Raw genomic sequence first — 12,618 nt, 5'->3', positions numbered from 1 at the left:
GTAAGAATATTTAAAAACTATATCTATATGCATATTATCAATTCACACCTTCCTCCAAAGAATCTAACTGCCTCTCTTTCAACTCCACTTCACCATACATTTCAAAAGCAGCCCTTTGTAATCCAAATTCTTCCACTTCCACCCATTCTTCATGTCCCACCCAATTGGTAAAATCAAATAATTTACTCCCCTCAGGAACACCATCAATGGGCCAAAAATAAACTAGCACCACATACGTGATAGCAGCCACCAGATACCCAATGAAATAATTCAAATAATAAACTTTCATCGCACCCATGGGTACAACCACATTAACTGATCCCAAGAACCCGGCAAAATTGGGCGCAATACCGAAAAGATAGGCCACTACGGCCCTCCAATTGGTCCCCCATTTATTATACATGTAGTAGGACCCAGGTTTATTACTATAACAATGGTAAATGTTGATGTATCCCTTCCTGACAATGAAATAATCAGCAAAGATGACCCCGGCAATGGCTGAAAGGAACACGGCATATGCACTCAAGGCAGTGGTGAAAGTGGAAGACGATGACATTAAATCCCAGGGACAAATGGCTAACGATATGCATGTACAAATGTATGCACCACGACGAATGTTAATGAATTTGGGTAATAAGGCTGTCATGTCTGTCCCCGCGGGGATGGCATTACCTGATAAGTTGGCACCTAATTGATCAAAGGCAAAGGCAAAGGAAATTAAAAATACACCTGCTCTGTTCCCTGAAGTGTAATGATCCAAATAACGACTCAAGATATCTAGCGGACTCCAATAATTGACACCGTAGATGGTGTATGCGGCAGATGCAGAAAGAATACCAATGAGTGAAATGACAGCATAAAGAATCGGGATGGCAATTAATTGAGAATAAACTGATGATTTGGAACTCTTACCAAAACGTGCAAAATCCGGTGCATTCAAGATTAATGTGGAAAAATTGTCAAGAGCACTCATAATTGATCTAATGACAGACCATGCTAGAGTGGCTTTGCTTATGGTAGTTGTATTACTGTCACTTAATGATCCCAAGGCTAAATGACCCTTTGCCTTACATAAAGTCCAAATTAAAAACCCAAAGGCTGCAAAGGGTGTAATGGCAGATTTAACAGCAAAAACATAACGTAATTTATGAGGTGGAACCCAAAGGAAGGGCAAAAATACAATCCAAAATAACATAAATGATAAAAATTCAAAATTGGTTAAATTCTTATCAGAAATGGTATCATGTATCCTTGTATTTAAATTATTACCAAATATGGATTTTAACATTAATTGAACACAAACACCACCAAGATAAGATAACGTACTCATCCAAACACATGCCATAACCACTCTATTAAGAATAATCCAAACGGAAAAATATGTACCAAAGGCAATCCTGGATGAAATCGGGAACGCAATATGGTATATATTACCCACACGAGAACCTAATACTAAAAAAACGGAAACAAAAGTGTACCCAACCCAAACACAAATCCATGTTTGCCAATAATTTAAACCTAATTGTAGCCCCGTAGCAGAAATTTGCCATGTATTAACATTAAAGGCACCAGCGACCCAGAAGTAAACATACTGTTTCCATGACCAAGTCCTTCTTTCCTTTTCCACTGGTCTTAAGTCATCATTGTATAAAAATGTTTCCACAATTGACCTTGATTTTTCATTTGTGGAATCTTCTTGTTTCACTTCTAGAAATCGAACAATTTTTTGCAACCATGTTAAATTGTTTGTAGAACTATCATAATCTGAATTGGATAGTTCGGTAGATACTTGATGTAGTGAAACATTGACTTTTTCGTTATTTTTCAAATCATCAGATTGCGTAGTAGGAATGTACTCTCTTTCCGATGTCATTATAGAGGATGGCATGACACTCAATGATTACTTGGGCCTGTTAGAAGCAACCGATTGAACAATGATTAACCTTTCAGTTATTAATATATGAAATAGTTCTCCTGGTTAATATACTTATTACTTCAAATCGACATCCTCATCACCACTGTAACCTCCCAATATAATTATGGTTCCTTCTCTACTATAATGCAGAAGAAGAATAGAAAAAATTTTCACCGTTGGCGAAAACCTTACAAAGAGCAGAATGTCAAGACATTTGCCACATTCCCTCGAGGAAATGTCGTTGTTCTTGTAGGGCCAAGAATTATATAACATCCCATTCCCTGCGGCGGTTTCTTCGTTGCGGGCCAAGCCGTTCAGGAAATTTTGACACTTTTCTTTCTTTTCAGCACGGCTTTTTCCATTTTCTTTGGGACAAAAGACAGATTTGAGGGGATCTTCTTGGCCTCTTTATCTAAAGCCGACGGGCATTACCGAAACTATTAAATGCTAATTTAACTCTAGTTACGTAAATTAAATAAATGCGCAGACAACCCAGGAGGTACGTTTGTAGGTATGTACGTGCGTTCAGAAAACTGATTCAAGGCGTCTGTCACACCTTCTAGAAGAAGCGGTTGCTACTTCCCTTCATCAGGGGCATTGGAGAGCCTATTAGCATCAATTGAGTTCCAAGTTTCCTGTTCCCCTTGACGTTTACGTTATATACTAACGCTTGTTTCTATCTCAACTTCGCAGGCATTAAAGAAACCTTTTTAATTTTCTGGAAAGATCGCTTCGAACGGCACCCTCCGAAATCTGAAAGACAAGGGAAGGGTGGCAAAAATCATGTTTTATAGGTATGATACTTATAAGGAAGACAACCTGCGAAAAGAGCTATATTCATACTTGCTCGTGGAAAATATATAACAATCATCTAATCTAAATCCCTCCAAAATGGCTACAATTGCGTCAGAATACTCCTCGGAAGTGAGAAATACCCCAATTGAACATCAATTCAATCCTTACTCTGATAATGGTGGTACCATTTTGGGTATTGCAGGTGAGGATTTCGCTGTGTTGGCAGGTGATACTAGACATACGACAGATTATTCCATTAATTCTCGTTATGAACCAAAAGTTTTCGATTGTGGGGACAATATCGTGATATCAGCTAATGGTTTTGCTGCTGATGGTGAAGCACTAGTAAAAAGATTCAAAAATAGTTTAAAATGGTATCATTTCGATCATAACGATAAAAAATTGGCAATGAGTTCAGCTGCAAGAAATATCCAACATTTACTGTATGGTAAGAGATTTTTCCCATATTACGTTCATACAATTATTGCTGGCTTAGATGAAGAAGGTAAAGGTGCCGTATATTCATTCGATCCAGTCGGTTCATATGAAAGAGAACAATGTAGAGCAGGTGGAGCTGCTGCATCATTAATTATGCCATTCCTAGATAATCAAGTCAATTTTAAAAATCAATATGAACCAGGTACAGATGGGAAAGTAAAGAGACCACTAAAATACTTGACAATTGAAGAAGCTATCAAACTGGTAAGGGATGCATTTACTTCAGCCACTGAAAGACATATTCATGTTGGTGATGGGTTAGAAATTTTAATTGTCACCAAGGATGGTGTAAGGAAGGAGTTCTTTGAATTGAAGAGAGATTAAGAGCATAAAAGAATAAAAATGATGAATTAAAGATAGATATACTCTATATAAGTAGTAATAACGTCGAAATTTTACTGGGTTTATTATTATCGCAGGTATATTTAACTTGTTAGTAATCAAAAGCTATAATGACATAATTTACGCAAAGAAACAATCCATTCACTTGCAAAATATCTATATGTACATAGTCTTTTTTACTATCTTAAAGAAAAATGTATCTAGCCATTATGGAAGTACCTCATTGTGGTAATCCCAATCCACCACCTGTAAGAACCTTCTTATAGTAAACATAGAAGAAATCTGAGTAAACTAAGGTTTGCACAATCCCAGTCACAACTGCCAATTTATCAAATTTACCCTCGACCCAATATCTCCAAAACCAATTAGGAATGTATAAAGTTCTATAAAGTCCCAATGCGAAGATGTAGTGAATGGTTAAACTCTTAGCCTTACCACTCTTGGAAAGCATAAACAATTGAGGTAATATAGCAACACTTTCCAACCAAACTGAAAAACTCCAAAGGATTTCCAATAGAGAGAATTTATAGTTGAACAACAAAGCCATAACCAAACTGCCACCTAATAAATATTGTACTTTAAAAGTATCCGCCATTATCATTTCCTTATAGGCGATTGGTTTCGTCTTTCTGGATCTTTGTAGTAGGATGACAATATATAACGAGGAACCAATAAAGAATAACTTCATGATTGTGTTGTAAAACGAAACATATGAGAAAGTTAAGAGGTCAAGGTATCTGGTGAGGAAAATAAGAACGTAGAGTCCTTGAGTTTTGAAAGATATACCATCAATGGTGTCCGTAGTTTGGATAGTACGGATTAAAATTAATATACTTGCCAAATGTGAAAGATCACCTAATGAGAATAATGCAATTGTCGTCGTTCCAAGGGGACAACAAGTTTGATCATTAATGTTAGTAAATTAAATTTTGTTCTAAGAAAAAAAGTTCTGCACCATAGTCTTAATGTTAGTTCAAGAACATACCAAATATTCTGAATAAATTCATTGTTCCACTTCGCCGACTCTCACTCAGTTCTTGTAGCTCGTCGTTTTGTATAGATCTTCAAAATGCTGTTTTTTTGTCCACGGTATCACGTTAAAAGTAAATTTACTGGGCTGTGCCGGGTACCCTACCCCCAATGTAATAATGCAATGTTAACTATAAAAAAATGCTTCATTATTAGTAACAAGTCCAATAGAAAGTGTTTAATTTATTGGTGTATTACGCAAGTATGGCCACTCTATTGTAGTCAGGGTCTATGTTGAAAAACATTTAGGGGCAAAACCTATTCAATTTCCTTGGATATCCACTGTGTTTTGTCTGGGTACGGATGTATGCAATTTAAGGGTACCAGGTCATTCATTGTTTCCTTACTTTTATTCAATAACTTTACATACCTTATTCTATATATAGTGATATAAAACAATAACAACTTCACCTTTCACTGAAGGTTGACACCCATAGGAAAATAGCGATTCCATAAATCACATTCAGTAGTAGCAACTTCAAAGAACGATGTCTTTTTTTGTTAATAACAAAGTTATTGAATTTTTCCAAAGATTGTCAAGAAGACCAAGTGCTGGTATAATGTGGCTGTTTACCGGTGTCATCGTGACTGGAACCGCCTACCTGATGCTGTTCCTGCCTGGTGTTCCAAGAGATATAACGGTTGATCAGGATGAAGAACTTCAGGAATTGGTAGAAATCGAATAATTTTATCAACCAAACCAATATACGCACTATAGAATCAATTTCAGTAAATAATTTTCTATTTATCTTTTCAATGGGAATAACAATTTTTTGAATTTCTTGAAATTTAAATTTTAAAACTATATTAAAAATTTATGTAAACAAAGAATTAAGTTAGTATCATATGTTTTGATATCCTGAGCTAGAGTTATTTTAGAGTTACCAATGACGTTATATTTTCTTGTTTAAAAAAAGTATATTAAATATATGTATTTTTTCAGAAATTATTTCAAGAGAATTTCTCAATAGACAATAAAAGACTCTCAGAACAAAAGTACAGTTCTATTAGTGTTTAAAATGATATACTCGGAAGAAAATAAGTCTTCTCCAAAGGTCTGTCTTAAGTTAAAGGGAGAAAAATGACTTTCTTGATAGACTTAGTTAGTTTTTGTAAATTGACACATTTTCTATAAGGCCACCAAATAGCAGAAATAAAAATTTATATAGAAGAATGACAACCGTAAAACAACCTAAGTTCTCCCACTGTTAGAGCTTCAAAGCTGGACAACAGATAGCATTTTTATCTTTAAATTGTTTTAGTGCTTAAGAATGAGAGAGAGAGAGAGAGAGAGAGAGAAAGAGAGAGAGAGAGAGGGAGAGAGAGAGAAAGAGAGAGATTCAAATGTAAATGATGCAGTAGCTCTTGATTTTATTAACTTTTATATAAGTTATATGATATTATGTTAAGCTATTAAAAATATGGTACAAAATGAATGATGGCAGGCATCACTCAGAAATCTGATTTACCATCGGAACTCTTGAATTCCAATTCACCTTCTAAAACTTCGTTTAGAATACCAGCAGATGCAGCCACTAAACCTAAGAATGGCTTAGATGGATCCAAGACCTTGGAGGTGTATTCTGGATGATATTGGGTAGCTACAAAGTATGGATGGTTCTTCAATTCGAAGATTTCACAACGTTTATTAGTCTCATCCTTACCAACAAAGATCAACCCGTTGCTTTCCAATTGGTCAACAAGGTCTGGGTTAATTTCATAACGATGACGATGTCTTTCTTCCACTGATGGTTGGTTACCATATAATTGTTTAATTTGGGACCATTCAGTGTCATCTTGGAAATAAGTTGGTCTTAAACCTAGTCTCATCGTACCACCCATATGTTCCTTATCAATTTCAGGCATATAAACAACAAGTTGATTTTCTGGAGCTAAATCAGGCAAGAATTCAGTAGAGTTTGCCTCTTTCAATCCCAAGACATCACGAGCAAATTCAATGACAGCAATTTGTAAACCTAAACAAACACCTAAGAATGGAATATGGTTTTCACGTGCCCATCTAGCAGCCAACATCATACCTTCAGTACCTCTAACACCAAACCCACCTGGGACCAAGACACCATCAGACGTGGTAACTTTATCCCATGCTTCTTGAAATTTGACTTTATCAGTTTCTTGAGTTTCTGGTTCCAAATCAGTAGCTTCTACCCATCTAATATCCAACTTACGACGACATTTCATGGAAGAATGTTCCAACGATTTAATAACTGATAGATAAGAATCCTTCAAGTGAGTGTATTTACCCACTAGAGCAATCTTCACTGTTTCCAAAGAGGTATCGAAATTACCAGTCATGGACTTCCATTTGATTAATAGTTGCTCACCTCTTTGTTTATCTTCAGAAGTTAATGGAATGTCACCCAACTTCAATCTGTTGTGTAGATAGTCTATCATTTTTTGTTCCAATAATAATAATGGAACATGGTATGTAGAGTTAACATCATGGACGTTAACCACTTGTTCAGGACCAACATGACAAAACATAGCAATCTTGTCAATGACTGATTGTTCTAATTGTTCAGAACATCTACAAGCAATCATATCTGGAATTAAACCTAATGATCTTAAATCCTTAATTGCAGCTTGAGTAGGTTTAGTTTTTTGTTCACCATGAATAACTGGCACTAAAGAAACATGAATCAAAGAGAAATTCTCCTTACCGACTCTAAATTGGAATTGTCTCAAAGCTTCCACGAATGGAGCACTTTCAATATCCCCGACAGTACCACCTAATTCGATAATACAAACGTCAGGTTCCATACCAGTATCATCTACTGGGATACGAGAGACACGTTCAATCCATTCTTGAATGGCATTAGTCAAATGAGGGACAATTTGAACTGTTTTCCCCAAATAATCACCCTTTCTCTCTCTGGCAATGACATGAGAGTAGATCTTCCCGGTAGTAATATTATGGTCCTTTGTTAAGGTAACGTTTAAATAACGTTCATAGTTACCTAAATCCAAATCGGTTTCCCCACCATCATCAAGGACAAAACATTCACCATGTTCTAGAGGTGACATGGTACCGGCATCGATATTCATGTATGGATCGATCTTGATGGAGGTAACCTTCAAACCTTGAGTCTTCAATAGCATACCAGTAGAGGATGCTAAAACCCCCTTACCGATACCAGAGATAACACCACCTGAGACAACGACGTATTTCATTCTTCTTATTAACTTGGTTTTTGAGAGTTAGTTTGAGCTTAAAGGTTCTTATTCCAGAAACTTGAAGTCGACAGTATAAATGCTGTATGCGATTATGAAATAAAGTAATAAATACAAATAAAAATGCAAGAGAAGAGAGAGAGTAAGGCAGTAGCGCAAAGAACTGAAGGAAATAAAGGCATTAATGGATGTTGAAGAGTTTCAGTAGTTGAAGTTTCTCATTAAATACTTTTCCTTTGCTATGCGATGAGCTATGAAAAAAAAATTTTCTGTCGTGTTTAACGAGCAGTGAAAAAAACGCGTAAACAAAGCAAAACGCGTAAAACAAAGCTGGTACGGTATTATCTCTTATTAATTAGTACAAGTACTGGTAGACTGCCTATTGATGAGTCTCAAATTAACTGGTGTGATGACCTGTCAACACTTGCATCGATTTCAGCAACTCTTCTAATGCTAGGTTTTCTCGCTGAAGAGTTACGTCCTGTTCGTCGTCACTGGCAGTGGATATATCCCTTCTAGACGCAGCATTTTTCCGATGATATTGACTTTCGTTCTGGCTTTCCTTTATCCTACTCTGTCTGGCATGATCAGCTTCTGTTAATTGACCCAACAGCTTTCGATGCTGTTTTTTCTCGTTGAATAAGGTCCGTAGTGTCTCATCCATTTCGCCATGTGCATCAAATAATTGCTCATCTAACTTGAAATTATCCTTCATCAAGTCACCTAGTCGCATGGCAAGTATCTCTTCATCACCCTCTTTTTCTTGTTCTTGTTCTTGTTCTTGTTCCGCTTCTTGGTCATCCGTAGCTAAACCTACAATATTGCCATTCTTCTTCTTCTTTTTCAAATTTAACCTTTGAAACGTTTTGAGCATTGCACCACTCTTGTCAAGGCTCATTTGTAATTGTCTTCGCATCTCAAGAAGATGTTTTTCGTCTAGGTTGAGTTCTCCCGCTGCATAGTAACCACCACGAAGTAAATATAATTCATCCAATGTGCTAATTAGATGACTATAAACTTCCACATGTTCTCGCTCCAGCTCTTTTATTTGATCCAATGTTTTGTTTTCCACATTCCTCATTCTTTATATGTCGGTATCCTACAATTGCTAATGGCTTCCACATAATGAAATGTTTACATCATCATTGTTTTTTAAACTCGCGTTCATCTTGTAACCATTAAAAAATGAAATATTGAAGACACTTCCAGAAAATCCATCAAGACAAAGGTAACCCATCCATCCAATAGAAACACTAACATATGTCATTATGCAACATCACGATTCTTATAATCAAGTAACTCCGATACAGCTTGGTAAGGCCAAAAAACGAACTGTTATGAACGCAAATTCTTATAACAACCAAAATACTAATTTCAATATTCCACCGCCTCCTCCACCTCCAGACTATGAAGGTCAGCTGATCCCCCCTCCACCTCCGCCATCAGAACCATACCCTCAATATTTAAGAAGTCCTCCCACTTCTAACGTCGTTGCTTCTGCTGTTCCTTATCAAATTCAACCAAATTTCTCTTCCGTCCTTCAAACTCAACATCAAAATAATGCATCATCTGGATTCCAATTTCCAAATATTCCAACTCCTAATCCAAATTTCAATCCCCTTATATTTAATAATAACAATAATAACCAATCTGCAATTAATCTTCCTTACAATCAAATGATACCGCAACCTCCACCTACAAAGAAACAGAAACCTAAGAAACAAACCAAGAAACAAAAGCAGAAGAATATCACGCGGACTAATTTAGATACTAACAACACCATTATGGCAATGATTGCCTCTGAAGATGATGATGAACTAGAAAGACGAAGGAAAAGGGCTGAACGATTCAATACAACAACAACGACATCAAGCAGCAGGGAATCTAGTAAGTTGTCTTCGAGGGATGATGATGATGAAAATTTCGCCAATTTAAATGCCATTAGCACTAAATCACATAAGTATGACAAGGATAAGTTAATCGTAGGAAGATGCCGAAATTTGGAAAAATCATATTTAAGGTTAACTTCAGAACCAAATCCTGATTTAGTTCGTCCCCTTGAAGTTCTAAAATTAACCTACCATATGCTACTTGACAAAATTACCAAGAAGACCGCAAATTATACGTATCTTTGTGATCAGTTTAAATCAATGAGACAGGATTTAAGAGTACAAAATATTCAAAATAAATTTACAGTTCAAGTATATCAAGCTCATGCTAGACTAGCATTGAAAAATAACGACCTTGGTGAATTCAATCAATGTCAAAGTAGATTATTAATTCTCTATGATCTCTTAAATTTTAAAAATGGATTAGAAGAATTTACTAGTTATAGAATTCTTTATTATATGCTCACAGATGATGATGCATCCATCAATGAATTGAAACTGAAATTAATGATTGAAAAGCCACATTTTTTGAAAAATCCTCAAATAAGTTCTGCATTTAACTTGGCGCAAGCCAGATTAACTAAAAATTATCATACCTTTTTCCAATATTATAGACAAAGGAAAAGGCTACAATTGGGGAAATATTTACTTGATGCATTCGTAGAAAAGGAAAAAATGGAAACACTTTTAACTATTTGTAATAGTTACAATCAAATTAATTTACTATTTCTACTTAGAGAACTTGGATTCAGTAGTATGGATTCCGGTATGCAATTTTTCAAAGAGAAGAATCTGACTGCATTTATTGTTGACAAAGAAAGTGGCGCCGATGAAGACAAATATCTGGATACAAGAGCTTGTAGGCAGAATGTTATTCAATTGTATGCAAGGTCAAGGAAGGTTGATATTAAGGGACAAAAATAAGTTTTTTGTTTCCTTTCCAAATAATCAATTATTCTCTATTGCACCAGAATATGCGAGGGAATATCATTTAGCGTAGCATGACAATGGACTGACTATACATACTTAGACTATATAAATATATAATCGATATTTACATAGCTTTCTTCGTAAAATAATTATACGTAGGATTTAATCAATACTTAGTTTATTTCGTTGCAGTCCATTATTATTACAAAGTAATTACATTATCATTATATAGTTTTGCCTGTTTTTTTTAGGCACCTCGTCATATTGAAACCTCCAAAACTAATCGTTGTGCCACTCTAACTTTTGATAAGACGTTTTGATAAACGTCTTCGTTTGCTAGTTCTACAATATACCAACCTTCCAGTTTCGCTGTTAATCTCAACGCATTTGATTCAACGGACTCATTGTGTACTTTCAGCCTTTCACAGACCAAATGCTGTAAATCATTTAAAGTATTTATGTCAGTTTCAAAACATTTGATTGCATAGTAATCACCCCTAAATAAAATTTTCAATTTCAAGGGGATCATCTGGACTTCCTTAATTTCTGATTCGAAGCTCCCAGTTGTCATCCAATTGTAGAAATTTTTTTTTAGTTTACGAGATGAATTTGTGGACGCAATGATCCCTTTCAGATAACAATTAAAGTCGAACTTCCTTGTGTCCATATTCAGTGCATCTTTCAGTACGCTCTTAATGGGGTCAATAGGTGAGGGTAAATTAGGCAAATTATTAGCATCCAGCGCTATTAGTTTACAATGTAAAGAATAAAAATCTTGATAATACTTATTTTGAGTGTTTTCAGTACCAGCCATTTTATATTTCAAAGTGTATTGCCATCTCGCCTGGATTCTTTGTATGGACAACAATTCACAATCTTGAATTTGGGTGAAGGTATCAAATTTTCCAATTGTTCCTGAACAACATGAATTCCCTCTTGATAAAGTTGCTGTCGAGAAAACACTTGAAGATATGGTGGAGGGAGAAGTGGGAGGAGTCAAATCCAATAATGGGTTTGATTTTCCCTTCGCTGTAGGAGAAGTATGATTTAAAGATTTCTTCTCTTCCAAATAATCCATCGATATGAGACCTGAACGAATTTCTCTCATTAGCTTAACCTGGCACATATTAGTTTCCTTATCGTGAAAAATTAATTGCACAATTGTACCTGCCTTTATTCGGAAACATGATTGATCAGTGGAGTCACTTAACCAATAATCCACGGTAACCGTGTAAAATTTTACATTTTTGGCATTATATAAAGGTGAATTAATGGGGCCCAACGATGCGTTCTTGTCCACGATCGGTTTGGAGGCTGTCTCACTTTGGATATTAATAGAACGAACAATAAGAGGCGTCAAGCAGAGTAGGTCCGAAATGTTTTGTCTTATATAAGTGTTAGTGCTTGTAGTGTTTGATTATATAAGATGAAAGAGTGTTTGTTTACCCCTGCGTAATAGGATATCGTCGAGGTTCTCAACGGTTTGTTTACGTTTTCTGCAGCGCGTTTTCGCCCAGAAGGGGCCGAACAACACGGGGCGAAACTTTTGTGGAGCAACGAGTCAAACGCAGGCAAAGACCAATTTGTTTTCTCGAGCCTGAAAGGGTAATTTCTTGGTTATGTAAGGGAAGAACGGGCAGATTTCTGGCCTAACAGAGATGAATAAGTGTAAATCACATGAAAAATGTCTCTCCCCGAGACACAATAACTAGTAGTACAAAATCCACAGAATAATCTACTACATTCCAAACGAATTCATTGTTGGGATCCATAAGAAATCATCTCAACAAGAAAATTTCTCAATCTTTTAGGCAACATGAGATATCTCATCGAATTTGGTTCAAGGAGATGCCAGGAGTTAAGGGAGAAGGTTAGGATCGAGGTAGTAGGTGCAAATCCTCAAGGTGACTTTTAATGGGTACTAGAGAAAACATTATATCCATTGAGCGAGGCATGTAGCTTCAACTGTTGTCGGGGTCTATTAATCTTGTCGCGAAATTTAGGAACCCGCGGTGCCTGCTTAATCAT

The 12,618-nt window shown here is 35.9% G+C and overlaps 7 protein-coding genes across 7 annotated transcripts; 2 read left to right on the top strand and 5 right to left on the bottom strand.

Moving 5' to 3' along the window:
* Nucleotides 1-37: 37 nt before the first annotated feature.
* FUI1 (uridine permease) lies at nt 38-1,888 on the bottom strand (the record flags this gene model as incomplete). Its single annotated transcript, XM_003674377.1, has 1 exon — nt 38-1,888. The coding sequence occupies one exon, from the start codon at nt 1,886-1,888 to the stop codon at nt 38-40; it is 1,851 nt and encodes a 616-aa protein (XP_003674425.1).
* A 918-nt stretch (nt 1,889-2,806) lies between these two features.
* Nucleotides 2,807-3,532, top strand: PRE7 (proteasome core particle subunit beta 6; the record flags this gene model as incomplete). Its single annotated transcript, XM_003674376.1, has 1 exon — nt 2,807-3,532. The coding sequence occupies one exon, from the start codon at nt 2,807-2,809 to the stop codon at nt 3,530-3,532; it is 726 nt and encodes a 241-aa protein (XP_003674424.1).
* A 238-nt stretch (nt 3,533-3,770) lies between these two features.
* ERD2 (Erd2p) lies at nt 3,771-4,557 on the bottom strand (the record flags this gene model as incomplete). Its single annotated transcript, XM_003674375.1, has 2 exons — nt 3,771-4,405; nt 4,536-4,557. 2 exons carry the CDS (start codon nt 4,555-4,557, stop codon nt 3,771-3,773), a joined length of 657 nt encoding a protein of 218 aa, XP_003674423.1.
* Nucleotides 4,558-5,067: 510 nt separating this feature from the next.
* On the top strand, nt 5,068-5,265 carry MIN6 (Min6p; the record flags this gene model as incomplete). The annotated part of the gene is made up of 1 exon (XM_003674374.1): nt 5,068-5,265. The coding sequence occupies one exon, from the start codon at nt 5,068-5,070 to the stop codon at nt 5,263-5,265; it is 198 nt and encodes a 65-aa protein (XP_003674422.1).
* Nucleotides 5,266-6,031: 766 nt separating this feature from the next.
* URA7 (CTP synthase URA7) lies at nt 6,032-7,771 on the bottom strand (the record flags this gene model as incomplete). Its single annotated transcript, XM_003674373.1, has 1 exon — nt 6,032-7,771. One exon carries the CDS (start codon nt 7,769-7,771, stop codon nt 6,032-6,034), a length of 1,740 nt encoding a protein of 579 aa, XP_003674421.1.
* Nucleotides 7,772-8,168: 397 nt separating this feature from the next.
* MCM16 (Mcm16p) lies at nt 8,169-8,852 on the bottom strand (the record flags this gene model as incomplete). The annotated part of the gene is made up of 1 exon (XM_003674372.1): nt 8,169-8,852. The coding sequence occupies one exon, from the start codon at nt 8,850-8,852 to the stop codon at nt 8,169-8,171; it is 684 nt and encodes a 227-aa protein (XP_003674420.1).
* A 1,997-nt stretch (nt 8,853-10,849) lies between these two features.
* NCAS0A14820 (uncharacterized protein) lies at nt 10,850-11,716 on the bottom strand (the record flags this gene model as incomplete). The annotated part of the gene is made up of 1 exon (XM_003674371.1): nt 10,850-11,716. One exon carries the CDS (start codon nt 11,714-11,716, stop codon nt 10,850-10,852), a length of 867 nt encoding a protein of 288 aa, XP_003674419.1.
* Nucleotides 11,717-12,618: the final 902 nt, after the last annotated feature.

The sequence above is a fragment of the Naumovozyma castellii genome, chromosome 1 (genome assembly GCF_000237345.1).
Source record: "Naumovozyma castellii chromosome 1, complete genome".
NCBI lineage: Eukaryota > Fungi > Ascomycota > Saccharomycetes > Saccharomycetales > Saccharomycetaceae > Naumovozyma > Naumovozyma castellii.
Note: the sequence above shows the minus strand (reverse complement) of the source record. Positions and strands in the feature narration are given on the sequence as shown.